The sequence below is a fragment of the Aphelocoma coerulescens genome, chromosome 2 (assembly GCF_041296385.1).
Source record: "Aphelocoma coerulescens isolate FSJ_1873_10779 chromosome 2, UR_Acoe_1.0, whole genome shotgun sequence".
NCBI lineage: Eukaryota > Metazoa > Chordata > Aves > Passeriformes > Corvidae > Aphelocoma > Aphelocoma coerulescens.
In genome coordinates this window covers 147,599,194-147,624,495 of record NC_091015.1, presented here as the reverse complement: position 1 = coordinate 147,624,495, position 25,302 = coordinate 147,599,194, and the positions used below count along the sequence as shown (strand labels likewise).

Sequence of the window (25,302 nt, the reverse complement as noted above, 5' to 3'; positions counted from 1 at the left end):
CGAGGGCGCGAGCCCCGCCCCGGCCCCGCGCCTGCGATGGGTGGCGCGGGCCCCGCGTGTGCGGCGCGCGAGCCGCTGGCGCGGGAGCCGCCGGCGCGCTCCGTGCTGCGGCACGTGCGGCTGGAGAACCTGGCGGCGGGAATGAGCGGCGGCGTCCTGTCCACCCTGGTGCTGCACCCGCTGGACCTTGTCAAGATCCGCTTCGCAGGTGAGGCCGGACCGGCCGCCCCCCCGCCGTCCTGAGCTAAAGACGCACCGACGTGCCGGAGCTCGCCGTGCCCGGCCCGGGACCTGCCGGGCTTTTTGCCCGACGCCCGCGCTGCTCTGCCCGGCCCCGTGTGCGGCTGCAGCAGCGCGGGTGCCGGCGGGGCAGCCCCGCGGCTTGGAATAAACTGGCCGTAAGCCGAAAGGGATGGCCTCCGACTCTCTTCCCTACTATCCCAGAGCTTTTTCTTATCACTTGTAGGGACTGTAAAATGTGCTGTGTGCCACGAGCTGTTTGCAGGCAGATTAGAGAGCTGGCCAGCCTCCTCCCCCGCTTTCATGACCACCAGTGCCAGGGGACACCGGAGGACTGCCTGCTTTTAACAGGCGGGTTGTCCCAAGCCCGCGTTCAAAGTTCACCTTTATTCCACAGATTTTCAACACTCAGAGCGTAGGGGTAGCTTTGGAATAACCTTGGTTGTTAACAGTAGTGGTATTGTTTTGCAGAAAACTCTTAACTAGTTTGTTTTTCCACAGGGAAACGACGACTCCTCTTGACTTTTCTGCTAATTTGAGAAACTCGTCCACCATTTATCATATTGTCTTTTAGAGAGATTGAAACATTTTACTGTATCTTTGGATTCTTTTCTTAAGTAGATACGTGGGTGTTTTAAGATCTCAAAACCAAACTATCAGACATTTTACAAAATTTAAAACGTTGCATGTCCTTTTTGGGCACATCCTGGGCTGCATTGTGAAAAGCATAGCCAGCAGAAGTGTTCTTTTCTCTCTATTTTCCATTTGTAAGACTACGTCGGAAGTACTGTGTCTAGTTTGGGGATCTCCCGGACAAGGAAGGAAGACAATGACACTGGTGTGACTTCATTGGAGGCCACCAGACTGGTGAAGGGGCTGGAGCACATGGGATAGGAGAACAGGCTGACAGAACAGGATCGATTTGGCCTCCGAAAGGAAAGGCTGAGGGGAGCTAAAATTGCAGTCTGTGACAATGTTATTGGAAAACACAGAGAAGGTAAAGCCAGATTCTTCTTGGAGATAGTTCATAGGCCAGAAAGGAGCAGGCATAAGCATGAACGTGGAAAATTCCAGTTATTTTACTGTGAGAATAGTCAAATACTGGAAAAGGTTGCCCAGGGGCTGTAATCTCTTCAGCCACGGAAACATTCAGGAGTCAACTGGTCATGTCCCTAGGTAACCACATCTAATTAGATCTGGTTTTAGTACATGTTTGGATTAGGTGGCTTTTGGAGGTCACGTACTTTCACATGCTTGTTTGGGTTGAAAATAACAGTTCCTATGTTTTGTCTTCAACCAGGGAGTAGGAGCTGATATCAGAAATGGATGTTGTGAAGATTCTTGGCAGCATCATTGACAAAAAGACTTGCATTCATGTCTCTGATTTCCCATGTTGTTTAATATGTTTATAAACTTGATCTAGTGTTTGTATGGCAAAAAAAAATTGAGAAATGTCTTTGGGAAAGGTCTAGCAGCACTCATTCAGGAGGGAGAAAAGAGGTGTTTGTGTTCTAGTTTTGAGTGGTTGTCAAGGTGCTGAGGCCTTGTCACACTGCTCATCAAAAGCATTTTGTCTTTAATGCTGAAATCTGTCACAGTGTGCAGTACTGGACACAAAGTGCAAGGGGAATGAATAACAAATGTGGCACTGAACAGAAAATGCCTGTTTACCAGGCATCAATATTAACCAGGGTTAATATTGATGGGGACACAAAAGCTACACTCATTGTAAAACTTGGAGATCAATTTTCAGTACAGTTGCAGTCTAGCCATACGTCTATATTAAGAATGAAAGCCGCTGCTATGTTGGCATCGTAGAGTAATTTAGGTCCAAAGAGAGCTAAGGAGTTCACCCTCTACTCAGATAACCTCTGCTTCGATCAGTTTGCTCAGTCATGTGTGCTGGAGTTTTGAGTAGCGCCAAAGAGGTTCTTCAGGCAACTTGTTCAAGTATTTGGCCTCTCTGCTGGATAAAAAGTTCTGGTCAGAATTTCCTGTGTTTCAGCTTGTGTTTGTTACCTCTTATCATCTCACCATGCACCATATCACATGTCGTCAGTAATCAACTTACTCCCTTGCTGTTATGGTAGGAGCAATAGTAGTTACCACTCCAAGTTTGGTGGACATCCATGTTCTACATGATCTGTCAAACAAAAACTTGTGTGTTTTCTATATTTTTGAAGTGACATTTTTTGAATATTTGGACAACCAGCTAACCAATTAGGTTATTAGGTGGGAGAAGAAACCTTTGAGTATTCTGGTAAAAACTGACTTGGGAATCAGTAAGATATGACCCATTGCTTTATAGAACATTTTAAAGAGAAAATTTGAATTTAAGAGTTGTTACTTGGGACTTGTCTAAACAACTTGGAGAAACATGTTGTCAAGGATCCCATTCATATCACTTGAAATATGATGCAAAATTGCTGGAGTGCTAAAAAGAAGAGACAGAAAACTTCAAATCTGCTCCTCATCAAAAATGCACAAAAGTGCGTTTGTTTAGCCTTGACAGATTGATAGGAACTTTCCTCTTACTGAGCTAAGGAATTCTTTTTTTGTTTCTTTCCAACCCCCCCCCTTTTTTTTTCTAAGTTCTTGAACTCCAGGCTGTGGCGGGTTTGGTTCTGTAACCAGGCGGAAACACCAATTTAGTGTAGTGGTTTCGTCCAAAATACTCATTACTGTTTACCTTCTGTGAGATAAGAATTAGGAGAAATGCAAAGCAGGCACCAACCTGAAAGAATATAAAGAAGTTTATTAACAGACCTAAAAGAGGAAAAAAAATTATACCATACCTTCAGAACTCTCCTCCTCCCCCCACCTTCCTCCCTTCTCCCACTGACAATGTAAAAAGACAGCCCTTGAGATGTTTAGTCTGTTTACCACTTCCATAATAACCTTGTTCAGTCCATTTAGAAAGAGAAGTCTCTTCTTGCTCGTGCTATGAAAACAGTATCACAATGAGACAGCCACCCACTTCCAAATAACTCTGTTCAGTCCATTTAGGAAGAGGAGTCTCTCTGCTCATATGTGAGTCCCTTCCCCCGACTTGCAGCTTTTCCCACAACTGCTTTCGAGGGTCCACTCTTGAAGGTTTTTGGGGTTTTTAATTTTAAGGTTGAGCCATTCAGAAACAAAAGTTCTCTTCACCCATCTCTGGGAGCATTTCATCTCTAAGAACAGAGGCCCTTCTCCTTCCCTGGGAGCAAAGGGTCTTCCTCATCTTCATCATTAGGACTATCTCTGGGAGCATCTCTAGGAACTGAGGTTTTCTCCTTTCCCATTTGGAGCAAAAGTCCTCATCTGGTCCATCTCTCCCTGTTCAAACTTCTCATGAAATTACAGCTGTGTCAGCATCTGCCTATCTGAGCACAGGTGCTTTTGCTTACAAGTTGAACTGAACACTCCACCCCCCATATCTTCATGAAATTACAACGGGTACTCTGATATATCATAGCTTCACAACAGACTTTCAGCTTTAAGCATCTCCTCTCTCTCTTCCCTCAGGTTTTCAGCTCTTCACAGCACTAAAAGGGTTAATCTCACCTCGGCCTTGCAGCTGGAATGTGGCTTATCGAAGTGGAGGGGGGGGAAGCGGAGCTGCTCTGGCTGCCCACAGCAGGGCCGTGGGGGGCGTTCCATGGGTGGAGCAGGGCCCATCAGCTCCAGGATGGCCGTGGCCCGCAGCCACCTGTCCCAGCACCAGAAACGAGAGAGAGCTTGGGGGGGGCATTTGTCTGTTCTTAAGTGTGTATCACAGAGGTGGTCACAATTTTAAGTGGCTTAAAGAATTGTTCATATTCAAACTGGCCAGCTGATAGGTTCTGTCAGATCATGGGGGAAGCTGTAAGCACTCCTTTGCGAGAACATCACTTCCAAGACTATGCTAGCTAACCCATGACACAGGCTTATAAAGCTATAAACCTCAACTCTTGCATACTTGTGAAATAATCCTTTTGTAACACAGTTGATCAGCTAGATTTCGTGTTCATTTGTAGCTTGCTTTGTGCTTCTGTGTTAGCTTGGATGCAGTTAAATTTTATGCTTCCTGAAACGTTTTCCAGTATAATTTCTTTCTTTCTTTCATAGTGAGTGATGGATTGGAGCTGAGGCCAAAGTACAATGGGATTCTCCACTGTATGACCACTGTCTGGAAGCATGAAGGACTACGAGGCTTGTATCAAGGGGTAACTCCAAACATGGTGGGAGCAGGGGCTTCCTGGGGACTTTACTTTTTCTTGTAAGTAGAACTGTAAAGTGTGTCATGCCCTGCACGATGTAGTGTTCGGATATGCATCTTCTTTGTGGGGTATAAAAATGTGCTAAGTGACTTACAGACTTGTGATTCTCTTAGCTAGTCCATGTCTGTTACCCTTTATTATGGTTTACTGTTTTAGAATTTAAGCAGTTTGAGTCAGAGACCTGTTCCTTTGTCAGGTACAGTGCATTCCCTTGATGCTGTGAAAGTACTATGGAACTTGAGAGGTGGTGATATTACCCATAAAGAATCCTCTAAAAGTGCCAATACACTGTGGTTAAAACCTCTCAAAAAGCAAGAACCTAAATTGATTTCTTAAGAATTAAAGAACATGAAGTTTTCTACTAAAAACTAAATGTTTGATTTTTAACCATTTTAGTGACAATTCTTTCATTGTTTTTGTCAGTTGATGGACTTTGCTTATAAAGCCCATTTTTTTAGTATTCTACTTTATTAATTCTGTTACTGGGACTTAATTTACTGCTTATCCCTATTAATTGAAACATTTTAGGGATCAGTTAGCTGGTATGCCTAAGCAAAGCTCACATCGGTTGTATAGACTCTGTTATTGTTGTGCTTCAGTCCTTAAGCTTTGCTGTAGATTCCTATTGACAGTTCATCTTCTGTTGACCATTTCTTAATCCACAAAGATTGCAAACTGGATCAAGAGAAGAAAGCTCAGTGGATTTCTGAGCTAGAGGATAGATACCTAGCACTGTGGCTCCCAATAAAAAGGAGTTCCTTTGAAAGCTAATTCTTGCTATCTGGTAATTTTCAAGACGCAGTCCCAGTGATACTGACAGTTTGATAATACAACTTAAATATATATTACCATAGTTCACTTTAAAGACCCAACTCCTCAGAGATCAGTGAATCAATTAAACAAAGATAGTTTGGATACCTTTTCTTCAAAGGCTGTGTAGCACCATGATCTTAAGTCAGGTATGTCATTCTGGGCTTGGGTTTTTTGTGATGTAGGTCTGTTTTCACCTTTACTAAATTGTGTTTTACGTTTTCCAGTTACAATGCCATCAAAGCTTACAAGAAGGAAGGGAAGATGGAAAGTCTCAGTGCAAGCGAACACTTAGTGTCAGCTGCAGAGGCTGGTGAGTTTAAATGCAACGACTAATGTTCATTTCTAGCATTTCCATATACTGCTAGCTGCCTTTCTGTGTCAGTGCACCTTTTTCTTAAAGTGGCAAGTGTAAGTGTTCCAGCCCAAATGCAGTCATTTATTGTCTGTACATAAAATAATGATGTCTAGCACAAATAAATAGGTCACTGTGGTCCTCAGTTTTGTGCAGAATTAGCAGTTGTCAAAATTTCTTCTGTCCTTGTTTTCATTCTGTATAAGTGTTTTCCATATTTAGTGCTATACTGGGTCCCAAAATGTAACTATAGAAATCTGCTGCTGTCAGATTGTTAACTTGTTAAATGTTTAACACTTGAACCTGGAAAGGATAAGGCCTGTTGAATTATGGAATGCTTTGGGTTGGAAGGGACCTTAAAAATAATCTAGTTCCAACCCCCTGTCACAGGCAGGGACACCTTTCACTACACCAGGTTGACCAGGGCCCCATCCAGCCTGGCCTTGAACACTTCCAGAGATGGGGCATCCACAGCTTCTCTGGGCAATCTGTTCCAGTGTCTCTCCACCCTCACAGTAAAGAATTTCTACCTAATAGCTAATCTAAACCTACTCTCTTTCAGTTTGAAGCCATCCACCCTTGTCTGTCACTACATGCTGTACAGGCAATTCAGAAGACTTTTTATTAGGATTTTGAAGCATTCATTTAATGTTGAAATATAAGGCGTGTTGTTTGGCATGAAAAATAGTAATGGATTCTGTTACAATGGTATTTTTAGTAACCTATAAAGCTATAACAGGTTGTTGCTATTAATTTGTCAATATTATTAAGCAAATTTCTCATCACAGAGGTGTCCATTAAATTTTGAATTATTGTATACTGAAGAATAACTCGGATAGTCAGTGCTACATTAAGAAATTTCCTATATACAACAGATTGTACTACTTACTCTGCAAAGGTGAAGCAATAGGAATATGCAAAAATACATATGCTCTGCAAAAGTTCCCCCCAGCAGGAGTAAATTGGACTTGATTGTGAGCTTTGAAGGGAGAGAGAGGGAGCAATGGAGGGCATAAACTTTGCCTGTTTTAAACAATATGAGTGCACTGGTAGGAAAGGTAGTTTTATCATTGTAGAAGCGTGTGTTACACTGGACTGAAAAAACTGGGTAAAGCTTTGGAGTTGGCATAACAGTCCGTGTAACTTCTATCTGTTCTCAGGAGCCATGACTCTCTGCATTACAAACCCAATATGGGTAACAAAGACTCGACTTGTGCTACAATATAACGCTGGCGTGGATCCCTCCAAGCGGCAGTACAGCGGGATGTGTGATGCTCTCATAAAGATATACAAGACAGAGGGCATACGTGGCTTGTATAAGGTAACCACACTTAAGAAAAATTCCAGGATTGCCTGGCACCACTCAGTAGCATGGTGAGACTTGTAAATATTTGTCTACAAAAAAAAAATTGATAATAGCTCACTTTTATTCTGTGAGTCTTTCCCACTGAAGAACTGCAGCAAAAAGGCTTAATCAGAAGAAAAGCCATTATACTGTTGAAATATAGGAGATCCTGAAGAATACAGTGTAAGCTTTATGTATGACTAAGTCGTCTTCTGTTGGGTGATAGGAGAGTAAACTATAAAGTGCTTTTTAATTTTTTTGAGTCTTCCTATAATTAGAATTTGGATAAGCAGGGCAGCAGTAATGTAACCTATGTTGTTGGTAGTACTTCCTTCCATTTTATCCCTTATCTCTGTATTTCTAACATCTTCTGGAAGATAACATGACTAAAGTGCTTGCTAATTTTTTCTTCCGCAGTGGAAAGTTTCACAACTGCTTATTTTCCCTCTGGTTATTGATGTCTTTAATCTGTCAGGTCTAGATACATTAAATTTGCAGACTTCTAAATATGGTCTGCATATGTGTGGGTTTTTTGTTCCCTTTAATTTAGAGAAACAGATGGCAACTGGATTTGGACTTTTTGCCTCCTCCTCCCTTCAGGTCATGACATCAAGATGCATTCATCAGTGCCTGGAAGTTGTGAAGAAACCTATTTTAATTCAGTCTGGCTCCTCTCCTGCAAGTAATGCTGCAGAATCATAGAATCATAGAATGGCTTGGAAGGGATGTTAAAGATGATCCAGTTCCAACCCCCCTGCCATGGGCAGGGACACCTTCCACTAGACCAGGCTGCTCAGAGCCTCATCCAGCCAGGGATAGGGAAGAAGACCACTTTCTCTTAGAAATTGTCCTGATTACTGAACATTAGCTTCTTTTATTTTCAGTGAAAAATGTGATCTCCCTTGTGCTGTGAGACTTGTGTGCTTCATGGCAATGAATGCCAAATTGTAACACCGGGAGCAAGGCACCTTACTTATTCCTATATTGAAATTGTCAGGATTTCTGATTTGCCTGCCAGGATGTCTGCTCTGTTCCATGTAGATAAGTTCTAATTTCTTGGATCTGTTAGGTTTTAAGATGTCCTTCCACCCTTCTTTTCAGATTATTCATGCATGTAGCATGTGTTGCCTTTGGCACTAGACACTTCTTTGTACTGTTAATCTGCAAGTGTGGGACTAAACCATCTATTTCCTTTGAAAGAGCAAATTACTTGCTTAAATCTGCAAAGAAGGTGACCTAAATAGGTCCTGAGTGACCTACATAAGTATGCACACTGAGAAACTTCCATATGACGTCAGGACTCTCTTAACCTTGTCTGTACTGGGGGAAAAGGCACCTCTTCAGTTGGCTCTTTGACTTGTACATACTTTAGCCTTCCTCCATTTCAGTGTTTGGGGGAGTTTTTATTTTTCTTGCTCTGCTTGAAATCGCACAGCTAAAGCTTTGTTAATTGCCCTGAGTCACAGGAGTTGTAGTACACACAAATGTCTTCTTTTCCCTCATAGTCTTCATTTTAGATAGCATTCCTTATAGCAAATACGGGGATCTCAGATAGTACCACCTTTTCGCAAATAAGGGGATCTCAACTAGAGCAACTGTCTCAGATAGATAGAATTGGAAAGAAAATCTGGAAGGAGGTTTTTTCTGTTTGAGATCGGTCTTCTGAAGAATGGTATTTCTGACCAAGCAGTTTGGTATTGCTCTTTATTGCACAGATGCTGTTACTGATCTGAGCAAATCCTTTCAGTCCTTTGAGGCACGAGACTGGTAAAGTCAGGATACATCAATCTTTCTAGCAGGGATCAAAGCTGTCTTTATTAGCTCTGCTGGGTATTGATTGTTAAATACAGTTCATCTGAATCTGGGTTCCTCAGTAAGTTGTTCCTCTTGAACTTGGCCTGGTTTTGAAAAGGCAGAAGTCTCCTTCACTCATTACCCCCATAATCATCCAGTCAGTGATCTTCCACACCTTCCATCCATTAGCATTTGTCTTTTGGCCTCCATCCCCCAGATGACTGGGGACAGAGCTGCACACCAGGCTGAATTAAAAAACAGCTTGGAGTTATGTACTTTGAACACACCTATGGATCTGTTGGAGACCTGAGCTCTAAAAATTACTTTGCTGTTAAGTTGAATGTCATGCAACCATCTTCATGTTACAAGTGCTGTGTTCTTTTCAATCATAAGGTAGGAGAGACAAAACATGGTAAAATAATTATAACATTGTAGGATTGGTGCTTTTAGGAAAACATAAAATACATCTGAGCTATTGAGAAACTGCTAGATGTATAGTCTAAAGTGACTGACTACTAAGACATCAGTCAGGAATGCAACTAGCATCCTTCATGGCTTCCATACTTCTGTATGTGCTTTTTTTGTTCTCTTTTAGGGATGATATAGAAGCAGCAGTTGGAAATAGAGCAATGTTTAATAAACAACAGTAAAATATACAGGAAATGCAGAAAATTTAAAGAGATTAAAGTAAAGTCCAGGTGCATCAAGACTGAGAATAATGTATGCTGACAACAACAAAAGTCATAGCAGTAATGTGTGCTCGTTACCAAGTGAAATATGTTTAGACACTTGTGTGTTGTCATTTCACCCTTGGTAGGCAAGATTCTATGGAGAGTAAAGTACTTTTTCTGGTCCCTTAGTGGCTAAGGCACCGAGTTCTCTTTATTTTGCAATGCTTTTGCTTATGTAATTTTTCTTCTTATAAATATGAAGCTTGTAAGGTTTGTGTATCTTTGTACTTGAATGTAGCAAAATCCATTGAGATTTGGCCATCTTGATTTTAACTTAAGTTGCAGGTTCTACAGAGAGACATAAGCATAAGTAGCTTTCACATAAAAGATGGTAACATTTTTCACCATGAAGGAATCAAGATGATAATGGCGACTTCAGTGTCTTGTCTGCACGAGTTGTCGGAGCAGGGCACTCGGATAGTACCAGTCTTTGACACACTGAGAGCCCAAATGAAGGCAACACTGAAGAGATTACAAGGGGTATTTGCTGCATTCTTCTGAAACATGTAGCAGAGGCTGCTCTGGCTTGAGTGCTGTCAAACACTTCAGGCAGCGATGTGAGTACCACATCACCAAATGAACCTTGTTCCTTTCTTTACTAAGAAGCACAGGCTTTCCAGTGTGTACATGTGCCTGTGTTTCTTTTTATTGTGATGTGTAACCTTTGAAACACTAACCAACAGGACATTTTCCTCTTGTCACAGATTTTCAGCACTTAAAACTCTTTAAGCCAACTTTAGAATACTTCTTTATTCCCACTGTCTGCTGCTCAGAATTATATGCTTTACCATTTAAATTTCTAATTACATATTTAATTCTGTCTATTGTTCTAATCCTTTAAAAGAGAGCTGAAACAGGACTTCTTTGAGAAACCGTTCATTTTGTCAAGCCCTCATGTCAAAAATCTTCTAAAGGTGTATATCGAATATTAAAGTGAAAACTAACAAGAAATACATGAAGTTAAATTATTTTAAAATTTATCTTTACAGTCATATTATAGATCAAATAAATATTAAATTCTGTCAAATTTTGTGGCAAGAAGGAATTTTGTATTAAATTATTCTAAGAACAAGAAAATAGAATATGTTTCAAAAACTTCCTCAGCCGAGATACTTCAGTGCTGTGAAGAAATCAGTTTTGCTTTGAAACATTTTTCCATAAGAATACGTTGTTTTCTATGACCAATAGAAGCCTGGGTCAGCTCTTATTTTACTGAGGCACATTGGCTGACAGTCACCTCACTCCGTTCTTGCATTTTTTAATATTGGCCCAACATTAAAAGTCCCTTAGTCTTTGGAAGCTTGTGTCATCAGCACAAGACTTAAAGCATGCTGGTATTTATTTATGAAGTATCAATCAGTAGATGCTTTAGGACTCTTGGGTGCAAGTTATCCAAATCTTCTGGCTTAAGTTTAAAAGTTTAGCCCTCTTAAAGGTTGTTCAACATCCTTCTTTTTTTGGCAGGGAAAATGTTACCTCATTCTTCTATGATATAAATACATCATTCTAATTCTTTCCAAGTGGAGAACAATTACTTCCACTGTCCTTTAGGAGTTTTACTGTCTAATCACAGGGAAATGTTTGTGAAGATTTTCCCTGCTCTGCCCATAAGTTTCATATTGTTCCTTTTTCTGGTGACCCAGATAATTTTTTCTTTGACATTTTTATTTTCTCTCCACCTTCTGTTTTTATATTACTTTTATTTTGTTCTGTGATCCAGGATTTCTGAAAACCAAAGTTGTCCTTTTCCCTTTTTTGGGGCCCTTTGGCTTCAAACTTCACTTCATGCTTACAGCTGACAAAATACAGATCTGTGGTTTAATTCCACTTGTTCTCATATGGGGAAGTGTTTTTACTGGGACTTTCACTAGCCCTTAATGCATTTCATCGGTTTGTGGTCACTGATCGTGAGTTCATGACCATTATTTCCTACTGTGAGAAGAAATTTATCCTCATTTATCAAAGAAATGCTAAAAAATCATTTCCCAAATGACTGAAATACTTAAGAAATGTGTATGTAGCATTCAGAAAGCTGATCCCTGAAGTGGTATTTTGTGTATTATCTGTGCAATTTTTTGTGCCTGCTGTAGTTTTAGTTGTTGGGGGTTTTTCTGAAATTTAGGAGTTTTATTATTTTGTCTCGTTTTAACACTATTTCAGTGGACTCCTATGGGAATCCCTCTTTTTCCCCTTCTCCAGGCTTTTAATCATATACTTATAAGTCTTTATTCAACATTTTGGGCTTCCCTCTTAGTCTAACAAAGAGTTTGGCGTCTGGGCACATTTTTAAATTCCTTTTTCTTGCCTGAATGGATCATAGGAAATAAAACTGTTCAGTTTTTGGGTTTGCTGGGTTTTTTGGGTTTTTTTTTTTTGAAACTTTGGTTCTTTGAGTGCTTTTAACCACATTTTGATCACTTACTCCATTATAGTTGTCCCCCAACAGTTTGCAGCAAGCTTTTCAGTCCCTTTCTGGCCAAGATGATTAATCCCCCATTTATTTGTTTTTTTCAGTGTAGGTGACCAACTCTTCAAAAAGAGGATTAGTGCTTTTCAGAAGCCATGCAGCTGGCAGCTCATTGTAGTGGAGCTAGTCCTGCTCTTGGGGGAACTCCTGCCTTCTCTTTCTTGTGCACAGTTTAGAAAGTACCTGTTTTCCCTGTTCGTTTCAACTTTTTTGAAGCTGAAGGTTGATGTATATTTTCATGTGTTTGGGTGTGTAAGAAAGACAGTGCTGGAGCAGCTCGCTCTCTTCTCCCACGGGGCCATGGTGTGGTGCTGGATGTGGCAGTGTCAGGTTTATGGTTGGACTTGATAATCTGAAAGGTCTTTTCCAATCGAAATGATTCTATGATTCTATATAGACACAAACATTTTTAGTATAGAAATATATGTATGTATCTCATAGATACACATTTGTACAGAGACACACATGCAAACACATACCTATCTATTTCCAGGGCTCAATCACAATAATTTTTTGTACCTCTGCTCCTGGTGGCCCTTCTCACTGAGTTGCCAGCATCTGTCATTGCCTTACCAGTCTCAGGTGGGAACCAAACCCTTCAGTGCCAGTCTCTGGAAAGGGGCAGGCACTGAGCTGCACATTTGCAAGACCACAGCTTGATTTGTGATCTTGTAGTCCTAATCGACGTTACCAGCTTGTGCTCTGTGAGGTGGAGTCCCTGGGCCACTTGTTTTATCTCAGTGACTCAGTAGGTGACTTTAGGCTGTATGTCAGAAAAGTAGCATTTGTTAAATGTTTGTGTGACACCTGTCCTTAGGAACACCAACCCAGAACTGGCTCTGAATCAGACTGCAACAGCAACAGCTGTGCGGGCACAGTCTGTACATTAAGGGAGGACAAATGTGGATGTGTGAGCTGTGTTCTGTTAAGTTGTTTAGGTTTTGTACGTTGCCCTTTAACCTTGTTTTATCCTTTTTTTAGGGATTTGTGCCTGGTCTGTTCGGAACATCACATGGAGCACTGCAGTTCATGGCCTATGAGGATTTGAAAGAGAGATACAACAAGTATAGAAACAGAGTATCAGATACAAAACTGGTATGGTGCTGGAGAAAAAAATGTGTTGTGGCATATGAATAAATAGAAGTTGATTCCATTTGTTGGGTTATACAGCAGCCAAATGTACAAAGTACTGATACATTAATTGAAATGCAGACTATATTGAAGGGAATAATACTTTCTCACCTTTTAGGAACAAGCAGCTGGTTTTCACTGTTTTTGAAAACCGACTTCTTACTGTGGCAAGTGTTTTGAGAATTTTATAGGGAGGAATGAGAGTTTTCTCTTGCTTTGTGGAACCAGAGGGTAGGGGTACTAATCCCTGGAAAACTGGGTGCAAGCTGGGGAAAGGTAGCTACTTTTGGAAGAAGTGTTTCTCTTGATGGGAATGAGAAAGCACAACACATGTGTTACAATCAGTTACTTGTAGCACTGATGTAATAAACATTGATGTTTCTTTTAATGTGTTGTATTGTAAGGGGGGGGAAATCTTGAGTATTTTTAGCAGTACATTTAAAAATCAAATAAAATTTTGGTAAACTGGCTAATTTAAACCATACTTAAGGCAAGCCTGACAATTTTTGTTGCTTTTAGAACACTGTGGAATACATAATGATGGCAGCTGTATCCAAAATATTTGCTGTGTCAGCAACATATCCCTATCAAGTTGTGCGAGCTCGTCTTCAAGACCAGCATAACGCATATTCTGGTGTGTTTGATGTGATCCGCAGGACATGGAGGTAGGTGTGCAAAATTAAAAGCCTACATGTTGGAAACTGAGTTTTACAGAATCAGAGCTACCTTTACTGGCTTCTGTGCTGACTTGCAGAACCAGTAGAGTTTAGAGCAAACAAAATGTTAGTTGTACAAGATCATACTGTGCAAGATGCCACCAACAGCAGTAAGCTGAGGACAAAGGAGGAGATAGGAGAGGGTCAATGCCCCCCTGCAGGTTTCTGTTGTTTATTCTGTCTCTCTTCTCCAGCAAATTTCACAGGCTAAAAAATAACATTGACATGGCAGGTTTGGGACACTAAAAGAAGTCTCACTTGGGCTGTTTTAGCTTATCCCATAGGACAGGAGCATTGTGCTTCTGGGAGTAGTGGCTAATCCAAATTCCTGGCAAGGTGAAGTGAGCTAGCCAGAGCTGATGTCCCTGGGTTACCGTGGGGCCTGACTGCTTTTGTAGTCTAGTCCCAGCTTCCTGTAGGACCTTTAGAGACCTGTGACCTCACACCTATTCATATCTTCTCACAAACCTTCCCTGAGTTCCACAGTGCAGGGGAGAGTTTTCACACAGAACTGTGTAATTACTAAGGGTGGCCACCTCTGCATGTGCATCCTGTACTTTCCTTGCTCTGGGCAGTGTTTCTGGGTCGCAGCATATTGCTGGAGAGATGGGAATGGAGTCCTGGGCTATGAAGAGATGCCAGCTGAATGAGGCTGTGTTGTTCCAGGAGCACCCCTGGTTCAGAGGCAGTATGACCATTTCAATTGGAGGCAGTTCAGAGCAAAAATAGCTTTGATGTCTCAGTGCTGTGCCCTTCAGTGCTGCAGTCTACAGGAAGGCTTATTAGTTCTGATAAAGTGTAATACAGCCGTTCTGGGGCCACTACTGTGCTCATGATGAAACAAATGCACCTTAGGGAGGGTAGTATAAACCACACCCAAGCACTCCCCAGGATCTCTGTTTACCCATCATTCCAGGTGTCCTAGGCCTGTGTAGCCTGCAGCTAAGGAGCTAAGATTTTAATGTCTCTGAAACTTTTTAACAGCCCTAGTATGAACACTGATTCAAATTGGGACAAGTTAGATTCTCATTTATTGGCCAGTAGAATCAAAATTCTGGAGAGGGTGCTTAAATTCTCAAAAAATGAATGCTGACTTTCCTTAGCTGTTTAGCCAGTTCTTGTAGCATGAAGAAAGTAAATTGCCTTCTACTTAGACAATACCCACAAAAACCACTCAAAGCCTAGGCTAAATAACTGATATACATAATACTATTATATGCTCACGAGAAAAATGATGGGTGAGTACTTGATGCACTTTAAATACTGTCTAAAATTGTCATTTCTAACCTGAAGTGCATGTCTCGGTGGGAGCATGAGAAATAAAATGCCAGCCTTTGGTTTATGTCTGATTTTTTCTATTAAAAGACATTAATTAAAACCGATTTTTTTTTTTGTCTTTAAAGGAAAGAAGGTATTCCTGGATTTTACAAAGGAATTATACCCAATGTGATCAGAGTGACTCCTGCCTGCTGTATTACCTTTGTAGTTTATGAAAACGTGTCTGGCTTTTTACTTGGTTTTAGAAAAGAAAATAATTAAAGGTATGAACTTGTGTTCCTAGGAAAGAATCTATCCTTTATTTTTTATATTTATGATCTGGGAGAAATTTAGTTCAGCAGTCTTCTTTGACACTTTGAATTGATCTGGTATTTTGAGGAAAGAATGTAGAGACAGTGAAACCCCGCCAACATCTCTCCTGTTGAACATTCCTGCGTTGCTGCCTTCCTCCCTGAATCAGCTGTGTCTGCTTGAAACAGATGTCTGCAACTGTGAAATAATAGTGCTGTGACTGGGTGAAGGCAGCTGTGCAGCAATTCCATTCATCCTGGCCTGCCTGGAATAACCCTCTGAGCAGTTTCAGCAAGTCTCAAGATAACGGTGAGATTCTGCTCCTGCACAGGTAGAAAACTTCATATGAAAGCAACTCTGGGGCATGTTAAAACTGTCCTAAGTCTCTGAGTATCATTAAAACAAGGAATGTCATCTGAATCCACCTCTGTGTTATTTGTCAGATTTTAGGATATGGAATGCTCCAGCCTCCATTGCTCATCCAACACAAAAATGCTGCCTCAGTGGGGTGCAATTTGGAAACGGAAATTGTTTTTTAAAACAGCTGTCCATTCTTGGGTTTGAATAATTGCAAGGCTGATGAAACTCAGTTCTTGTCTCATACCAGGACAGACTTGCACTGTGGTTTTTGACTTGGTTGTAGCACCAGACTGATGTATGCTGTGTGCATTGCTGGCCACTTAATTACTTTTCTCTCTCTTCCATTCTCTCTCCATCTCTCTCTGTGCCAGAGTGTCTCCATTAATGATACATCTGACCAAATATTACTAAGTAAATGCATATTTGAAAGCGGGCTTACATTTTAAAAATGAGGATTTTTTTTCTAGTAATCCCAGAGTGATGCAGTGTTCAAACCAGTGTAATAACAAATAGGACCAAATACTTACTTTCAAGAATATTCTCTGGAAAAAAAGTTTCTAGTCTAAAAAAATCCTGTGCACAGGACTTTCTTCAAAAAAAACAGAACAATCCGTTAATGTCTTCTGATTTGGTTTAAGGAAAAGATTGTTAATATATTGATTGCTAACTTAATGATAAATTATAGTACATCTCAGTAAATTTGTATAATAATTACGTTTTTTTCCATACCAATAATTGCCATCAAGAATTCGTACTTTTTAGAGTTCTGGGTTTGGTGGTTTTGGGTTTTTTTAGTTCTTTAAGAAAATACATTACTGACCATAATAATCTTCCTTCTGCTCTTGGTAAGAAGATACTAAGTGGTATCTAGAAAGTATCATTTAACTAGGAAATTAATTAGCAAAGGCTATTCGACAGGTAGTTACATAGGGAGCAGAATAATCACTTAGAGAAGTTTCCTGTTTACCAGACTAACCTAAAGCAGAAAGAACAATTTTTAATCAAAACTTAACTGATTAGGGGATTGGTTTAAATTTTAAAATCTGGAAAGCTACAGACACTACTCAGTATTTTGAATCCTCATTCGGCAATCCACTTGCTTGTTTTTGTAGATACTATTGCCACATACCACATTTTGGGTATAACTAACTTTATTAATAATTTACACTTTCTCTTCCACAATCCCATCCCCTCTACTGATACAGTTGATAATCTCATCAGAAATAATAATCTCATCTGGGGCCAGTATGGCTGGCTTTGGTTTTTATTAAGGAAGGTTCGTGTGTATTTAGCTGAAGATAAATTTACTGGAAGTTTACCATGTATATTATGTAGATCCATAACAGCAACTTCTTCTGCCTTTGGAGGGCACTTCCTTGGGTTTGGGTGTTTTGTGGTACACAGAATGAATTTAGTGGAACACTGAGTTAACTCTGCCACCCAGGGTCCAAAATATATTGTGAAGACAAATGCAAAAAGCATAAAAGAAAAAAAGCTGTGCACATACTACCCTGGATTAGTGTGCTCTAGGCCCAGAACAGCTTACTCGTGCTTCAGGATAAATGCAGAGACTGCGAGCATGGGCACAATCACTTACTGTATGTTAACTGACTTTCTGTAAATGCACACCATAGCTCAGTTCATAGTAACTTGTTTGTGTTCAGATACCTTAAAACCATCGTCCAAGCCAGTGAAAACATTACAGTTCTTCAGAGACAGAATACCAGCTGTGTAGCTTGCTGGCTTGCAGCAAATCTCACACACAGTCTTGCAGTTGGGCAAGCCCAAGTGCTCCCCTCACTGCAGGTGTGCTGCCCTGGTATCTGCAACAACAGCTACTGGCAAGAGCTACCAAGGTGAGAGATGCCTGGGGGAGACATTACAGCCTGTTCAGAAAAGAAGATGAGATTTAATCCTAAAATAGCTGAAATAAATTCATTATCTCAAATTTATTGGGGTTTTTTTCCTTTTAATTTCTGGGAAGAGTGGAGATTTTTGCATGTTGTACATGCTTTTCATGTGTTTTTTATTTCATTAATGTAAAATTGATTTTGTAATACAAACATGACTATGGTTTATTTTTATAATGTGTACAATTTTAAAAAATATTTGAGTATATCACTTGCAGCATTTGAAAGAAAATACTTAAAACACTGAAGCTAATGGTCTGTTGGAATGATTGCTGTTGTCACTTGTCAAACAGCTGGGACATCATTGTTTCACTTTACCAGTTCCCTTTTTGAAAGCCTAGGCATTTGAACCTGCCTTATTTCTGTATCTTCTAAACTATTAACATATCTAGCTTTTAACCAATACCAAAGTGGTTCTATATATATGAAAGGCTAAATCCAGGAGAGTTATTTTATTGGAGCAATGAAATTAAGTGCTGTAACTGTAAAATTATTTAGTGTCTGCATCTTAGTAGTGGAGACCAGTCATAGGTATTACACTGAAATCCATTCTATCAAGGAGCAAGCAAGGGAAGGAGAGCTTAGATAGTCTGGGTTTGCTCAGTTGTTCACAGTGAGGTATTTAACATTTACCACATTGTCTAGTCACAGTTAAGTCACCAGGAGTTTGTTGAGAGCCAAGACTGTAACAGCAGTGCATCCTATTCTGCAGTCAGGTTCACAGGAGTGAATTTTGTATATGTTTTCTGAAGGCTAAAGCCAATACCTGATTTTACTTTCTTAGAACTTTATCTCTAAAGCCTTCTACTAAAATCGTGTATCATAACACCGTGTAAAATACCTTAAGCAGATTAATGATCAATAAAATAACCTGGATTTTTTTTTTGTAAAAGGTCTTATTTATTTGATACAAAAAGTTATGGTCAATTCTAAAATCAGTGGTGGTATTACATCAAAAAAGAAATTTAAAAAGTTAATGAACTTTGTTTTGATATTTGTATTCTAAAATGGTTATTATAAAAAGCCTCTGCCATGTGCAAAACAAGACAAAGGCTACAGATGCAAGGCTTTGGTGCCTTTCAGTCCAGTACTTGCATCCAACTCTATTGAAATAAATTCTGAAGAAAATAGTAGAAAATTTTCTTTTAAAAAAAGGTATTATAAAAAGGAAGGGAAGTTATTTTGGCAGTTCTTCAATGATGATTCGGGAGACTGAATTCCATCCAGTAGAAGCATCTCCCCGTGGATAATCTGAGCAAGTCCCAACCCAGATGGCAATATCCACCAAGCCAGCATTGATCCCTTCGCACAGACCTTCCACTGGTTAAAGACAAAAATCAGGTTACCTCAGCAGACACAGTCCCTTTGTATGTTGCAACTGAAGGTGGACACGAGTACTTAAGAACAGCAGTTCCTTGCAAGCTTGTACTACTTTGTAAATGTTAACAGTTTTTAGAATTCTAGAACAATTTCAGAAATAAAAACTACTACATAGAGATGTGGCAACATCAGTTACAGCCATGCAGTGCCTCTGTCATGCTGCTGCCTGACACTCATTGCAATGCCTGAAGCAGATCACAATCCAGAGGATGGCTCAATGGGAGGTATACCTGCAGCTTTAAATACCCAAATTTACACACTGGGAGCTGGACTATGGCTCCATACCCTTCCAGCCATCTTTCTAGCTGTGATGGGAGGGGGTGGGGGCACAGCCATACCTGGCTTACAGCTAAGCCCTGTAAAGGTGATTGCTACCCTGTAAGCTTTTCCACTCCTAATTCACTCCTCCTCTATAAAGTTCCACTCCTGATGCCCCACTAGCACCACTAGTTGGAGGTTGGGTAATGAAGATCAGTCAGCTTTACCCCTATGCTGAAGAAATCCTATGATAGCTCTAGACGTTAGATTTCATGTAGTCATGTGCTACAGGGAGGAAAATGGAGAAAGAGCACAGACTTTGCATTCCCTTTTCCTAGCATCACATCCTTTCATGTTGAATGACTTCACTAATTTGCCTCAGCTTAGCAAATGAATAATTGCTCCTAGGTATTTCACTTTGGAGGTACTTGTGTGCCCCACCTGAAATCAGAGTAGAAATTGCAGGAGGAATAAGTCTCATTTTGTGCACAGATAATGTGCAAATACCGGTATTTTAAGCCAGGATGACACTGTCTACTTGGCAGTAAGGCTGTTTCTCCATAGGCTAATGCACAGAATGTCTCTGTATTCATGTTGTGGCAGAGATCAGTAGAACTGTCTGTATAGAAGTGTTTTCCATTTCTAAATCTCTGGATATAAATACCATGAAAAATAACACAGCAATAAAGTACCACTTAATAAATAATTATAATTCTGTTACTATCAATAGTCACCTCTGAGGCAGAAGAGTAAGAGGAAAAAGTGTTAGCTGGCCACTCTTCTGCCTCCTGTTTCAGTCCTCTGACCTTGTGAGGCAGATGGCACTCTCTGCCTTTGGTAACTGCTACTGCCTTCTACTCCATCTCTGCTCTCCCGGCGTGCATACCTGAGGAAGTTCGGTGTATGTTAATAGTAGAATTCAGCTCCGGGCTTCCTTGGTCTAGGTATATGATGGCTTCAATAGGAAGTGGCCCAGCACACTCTGCCCCATTGAAAGTGAAGTACCAGCGCTGGCAGCAGGCGTTCCTGCACTTGAGCCGCAGTGAGCCGCTGAAGAGCACGCGCAGAGCGCTGTTCGACCGCATCTTGGTAAAGGTACATTCCTGACAGGAGACAAAACGCTTTGGTGCAAACCTCTGGGCTTGAACCTATTCATTTTCTATGGATTCATACTTTGGACACATATTTAGGAATATATTTATTTCAAAATGCTTTGGCTATTCTCTTTAGTCCCCTCTAGGAAAAAAAAAAACAAAACTTGAGCCTGGCAAATGCCACATGGTGCAAAGATGCAAATCAGAACAGCACGTGCTAGATGGTAAAGCAGAAATGGATTATGGAAATTCTTAACTTTATTTAGATTACACCTGCTGTTAAGTTGGTAGCGTAGTTACCTTCTGGGATTTATGTAAAGGGGTATAAGCTCTCTGAAAGCTGCACTCAAGCCACAGCATCACACAATCATAAGGATTGGAAGGGACCTCTGAAGATCATTTAGTCCAATCCCCAGATCCTTGCATGACAAGACAGCAGTTCCTGTCTCTGCTACCAGAAATCCCGGAGTTAACAATTATCACAAGACAAGGTTTATACCCTGATAAAAATTATCACAAGACAAGGTTTATACCCTGATAAAAGCTCCACAACTGAAAAATAAGTATTTTCAGGTTTTTAAGTGGCTGTTACCCTGTCTTCAAAATGTTGGATATCATGGGGAAAAAAAGAAGTCTACTGAAAAAGTTGATTCTCCCTCTAGCCACAGCACAGCAACTAAATTGCTGTAACCACTCCAGGCTTTGCTTCATAGCTGGGATTGAGGAGGGATTTTTTCTGGGCTTACACCAAAGTGTTTGAAAGTTTTACACCCAGGGCTTCAGTGGAGGACGGACTGTCAGTCTGGGTGACATTGGCAATTCTGCTCCTGAGCAATGCTGATCCTTTGCAGTAGCATCCTGCAACTGAGTTTCAGTGAACAACCACTTTGAAGCAAGAGTTATAAAGACAGGTATAATTAACAGATTAAAGATATACAGATTAAACAGATTAAAAAAATGTACAGATTAAACAGAAGAGTTATAAAGTTGTACAATTAACAGATTAAAGATGTACCATTTCAATCCTAAAGATCCTCCTTAGGACTGAAATGGTTAAAACCTTGCCCTGTTTTGGGCAAGCCAGAGGTACTTTTTTGGTATTGTGACTTTCAGCCTTACAGTTACAGATCTGGTCTTACACCAGCCACAAAATTCTTCTGAAACTCTATTACAGAAATTAAACAGGCACATAGCTGAAACACAGCTGAGAGGAAACTGAAGTCGCTAAACCTTTGAGAAGGTCACCCTCGCATGCAGAAAAAGGTCCCAGCAGGAAACCTGTATGGTTGGTGCTGGCCAGCTCCCAGAGGCAGGCCAGAGGCTGCTGTGGGTGGTGCAGCAGCTCCGGGCAGAGCTGACTTACCGCGATCTTCCCAAGGTCGATGCCGTAATTTAACGCACTCCACGAGCACTGCTTGAAGTTGGGTGTCCAGGACTCCTCGATGCTCTCCCGCATGCACTCGCCCTTCTCCCCTTTCAGCCCATCCCGTCCCGGAATCCCAGGTGTCCCAGGGATCCCATTGGCTCCTGGGTTTCCATCCCGTCCAGGAACGCCACTGGGGCCTTGTAAGCACATGCCATTATACTGAAACACAGAACAGATCTTGCTGCTTCCGTCCCTTCACTCCAAGGGTAACCAAGTCACAAACACAAATGAATAACAACAAAACACAAAACCCCTGCTGTGCCACAGTTAATGGGCTATTTCTACATCTCTAAAAAAATGGTTCCAAAGAAGAAAAAAAAAAGAAGAGTAGCTTTTGAAAGATAAGCAGAGCCAGCAGAATTTGCTGTAAAATAAGATGTCATTTTTTTAATGAAAAGATACATAAATCCTAGAATTAAAAATTTACCTAGTCCAAGAATTAAAACCTGTTGGAAAACCTCAGAAGAGTCAAAATATTTCAATACAGAAACAAAAAAAGAAGTCACGTTAGTAGTTAATTTCTCCTAACCCACCATTACTTGTATAATTGTGAAGAAAATTTTCCATTTCATAGAGAGGAAAGGTTAATGCCACTTTTCTTCTGTCACTGCTCCTCTGGGACAGAACCACATCATGATAATCAAGCCCAAGTCAGACTCCAGAATGCACACAAATGGATGGTGATATGGACGTGGGAAGCTGCACCCTGGAATAAATCTGAGCCCAGGAACCCTGTTTGTTACAGTGGGAAGGCACACATGGGAGGATGGCACACTAATATCCTTGCTAACATCACAATATTAGGAAAGGTCAAATGTTGCTCTTCCAAACTCCATGTTAACACACTTTCACTTTATGAGACTTGGGATTTCCTGCCTTGGAGAGGAGGTTTGTGAAGCCCAGAGGTCCTTCCCCCAGCAGCCTGAGTGCCGGGATGCGGAAGGAACGCTGGTGTCAGCAGGCACGGAAATGCTGAGCAGGAGCCTGCAGGGGCTGGCCATGGCTTTTACTTCATATGCTCTTTCCCATCTGATGACTGACTGCTTCCTCCAGTCTTCATCCCAAATCCTCACAGATAGCTATATTCTGCTCTTCCTCTTTCTCACATTTATTCGTCTTCATCTATTTTAAACCACCGAATCCCCACCTGTTCCAAAAAGAAACAGTGCTGTAACTATTCCCCCTCATGCCAGCCATGCCCCTGTCTGCACTGAAGGAGCTGTAAACTACAGCCTCTGCCCTCTCTCCTTTGTCAGACTGGTGAATTTTCTTCACTGAGGCTGTGCCTTTTCACAGGCTCTGGTGCAAAAGTCAGCATACCCATCGCAGGCTTAGCTGGAGCCACTCCAAAAATAAAATCAGTGATTAGATGGAGAGGTCTAGTAAGAAGTAAAATGAGGGTTCGATTAATGGTTTGCTAGCTTTCCCTAACTACCTTCACCAGAGGAAAACACTGCTGGCTAAAGGCGGTGGAAGTATTGGAATATTTTAATGAAGAAAGCCATGTTTTAGAAAAGTTAGCTGAAGAGAAGATTGGCAAAACACACGCCAACCCAGGAGAACAATGCAAGGACATTGCTATTTCACACAGCACCAGTTATCTGGTTTTGCTGTTGCTTTCCTACTGGACTCTATTTGAAACAGTGACTGGCTCTGGCTTTTACATGTGGTTACTCACCACAGAAATCCTGAATGTGGAAATAGGCAAGAGCTGGGGGCAGGCCAAAGCTCTGGCCTATTGCCCCCCATCCCCAGAGACACTAAGAAGGGCTGGCCTGCCTCCACAGAGGAGCTGCTACCCACAGCCAGAGAGGGAGAGCACCTCAGCCATGGCACATCCCAAGAAATAAAAGGGAGCACAAGAATTATCTGGGCTTTGGGCTCCACTCCAAATAAAATTGTCTGTCTTGCCAAATCAAGTCTTTTCACGATTTCTTAAGCTAGAAATGCATAAAAAGTATTTTAAACATCCACTGAAGGCAAGATCCCCCCTCGGTCCTGCCTTCACTCTGCCCTGGCAAGGCTTTTGCTGAAGCAGTCTGTACAGCTGGGCTGTGCACGAGTCAGCTGCCACTGATTTACCTGCACTTCGTTGCTCACTCTGTTGCACCCAAAAAGCACCGAGCAATTTCAAAGAAATGAGGGAGCCTAAAATACTGCTCCAACAGAAAGTGTAAGATCATCCATGTGTACAGACTCCTTATTCTCAATGCAATTCAATTTCCACAATAAAAGTAAAAAGGCAATGAAGAAGTGAAAGGGAAGGAGCTTTGCTATCAGTGGTGCTTCCAGCACATCACTTTCGGTGATCTCTGTGACGATCATGGAAGGAATGACCATACCACTGGTTTTCTATAGAAGGGGAACGGCAGTCCAGCAGCTCACACATTACCTTCACATCTGCTTTCTACATTCCAAGGAGTGGAAAATTTCCCTCCTGTCATGTATCCCTGAGATGGGATAGTCCCAATGCTTTCAGGTTTCTAGTAGCAATGGAATTACAAACAGTGGTGTGCAGTCCCTGCCGCCAAAGGGAATAATGCATTCATGCGACTCCAAGGAAAAGTGGGTTCGGTAAGCATGCAGATAGTTTTCAGAGTATCTGCTGAAGAGCAGACTTTTTTTTAATCTTGTGTACTTCTTTTATTACTGTTTATGCACTAGCCTTTTAGGAGCTAAACAACAGTTAACTGCTTATGTTGGAAGGAACTAAACAGCATTTACGACTTATGTTGGAAGGACTCTAAGGTTTCGGGGTTGCCCCTGCGGTGCGCTGAGCGCAGGAACCAGCCCACGGCGCTGCCTCGGGTCCCGCCGCGATGTCCCCCCGGCATCGGGCACGGCGGGGAGTGGGGGCTCCGCCGGCTCCGGCCACCACCCCCGACCCTGGCCCGATGAGGAAAACACTAAAACACACACCGGGCCGCCGAATCCCTGAGGTTTCTGTCGAAGACCGTCCAGTCCGTTCTCAGCAATTTCCTGATTCAGCACAACAAGGGCGTAATTAACTGAACCACGAGAGATGCCCAGCAGCGCGGGAGCGGCGCTGCCCTGCCTGCAGCGGCCGCGAGGTTTTCCGAAAGCCTCTGATTTATCGATTTTTTCACATCTTTACAATAAAAAAGCGGCTCCAAGGCTCCTCCAGCCGCCCCCCGCCCGCACGGCTCCCCCAACACCCCCGCCCGCCCCGCTCCCGGCCCCTGGCCCCCGGCCCCGCTCCCGGCCCCGCCGCTCTCACCACGTCCACCACCTCCCGCTGGCGGAGCGCCTTCTGCTTCCCCTTGGGGCTCTCGGAGCCGCCGTGCGGCGGGGCCGCCGCCAGCAGCAGCGCCAGCAGCAGCAGCAGCGGGGCGGCGGCGGCCGGGGCGCGGGGCATCGTGCGGGGCGGCGCGGGCCGGGGATGCGCCGGGGCCGGGGATGCGCCGGGGCCGGCTGCAGCAGGAGCCCGGGTCCGCCGCTCTGGGCGGCAGCGCGG

At 42.0% G+C, this 25,302-nt stretch overlaps 2 protein-coding genes across 3 annotated transcripts; one reads left to right on the top strand and one right to left on the bottom strand.

The window, feature by feature from the left end:
* The first annotated feature begins 18 nt into the window (after nucleotides 1-18).
* On the top strand, nucleotides 19-15,819 carry SLC25A32 (solute carrier family 25 member 32). Of its 2 annotated transcripts, XM_069005285.1 has the most exons (8): nucleotides 19-208; nucleotides 4,330-4,480; nucleotides 5,519-5,604; nucleotides 6,807-6,967; nucleotides 12,965-13,078; nucleotides 13,634-13,779; nucleotides 15,234-15,371; nucleotides 15,588-15,819. In XM_069005285.1, the coding sequence occupies exons 1-7, from the start codon at nucleotides 37-39 to the stop codon at nucleotides 15,367-15,369; spliced, it is 966 nt and encodes a 321-aa protein (XP_068861386.1). In that variant the 5' UTR covers nucleotides 19-36; the 3' UTR covers nucleotides 15,370-15,371; nucleotides 15,588-15,819. The 2 variants fall into 2 exon arrangements, with proteins under 2 accessions (XP_068861386.1, XP_068861385.1); XM_069005284.1 differs by having other exon boundaries at nucleotides 15,234-15,819.
* A 95-nt stretch (nucleotides 15,820-15,914) lies between these two features.
* On the bottom strand, nucleotides 15,915-25,218 carry CTHRC1 (collagen triple helix repeat containing 1). Its single transcript, XM_069005286.1, has 4 exons — nucleotides 25,066-25,218; nucleotides 21,765-21,986; nucleotides 20,194-20,410; nucleotides 15,915-18,989 (listed from the first exon to the last, which is right to left on the bottom strand). Exons 1-4 carry the CDS (start codon nucleotides 25,201-25,203, stop codon nucleotides 18,847-18,849), a joined length of 720 nt encoding a protein of 239 aa, XP_068861387.1. The 5' UTR covers nucleotides 25,204-25,218; the 3' UTR covers nucleotides 15,915-18,846.
* Nucleotides 25,219-25,302: the final 84 nt, after the last annotated feature.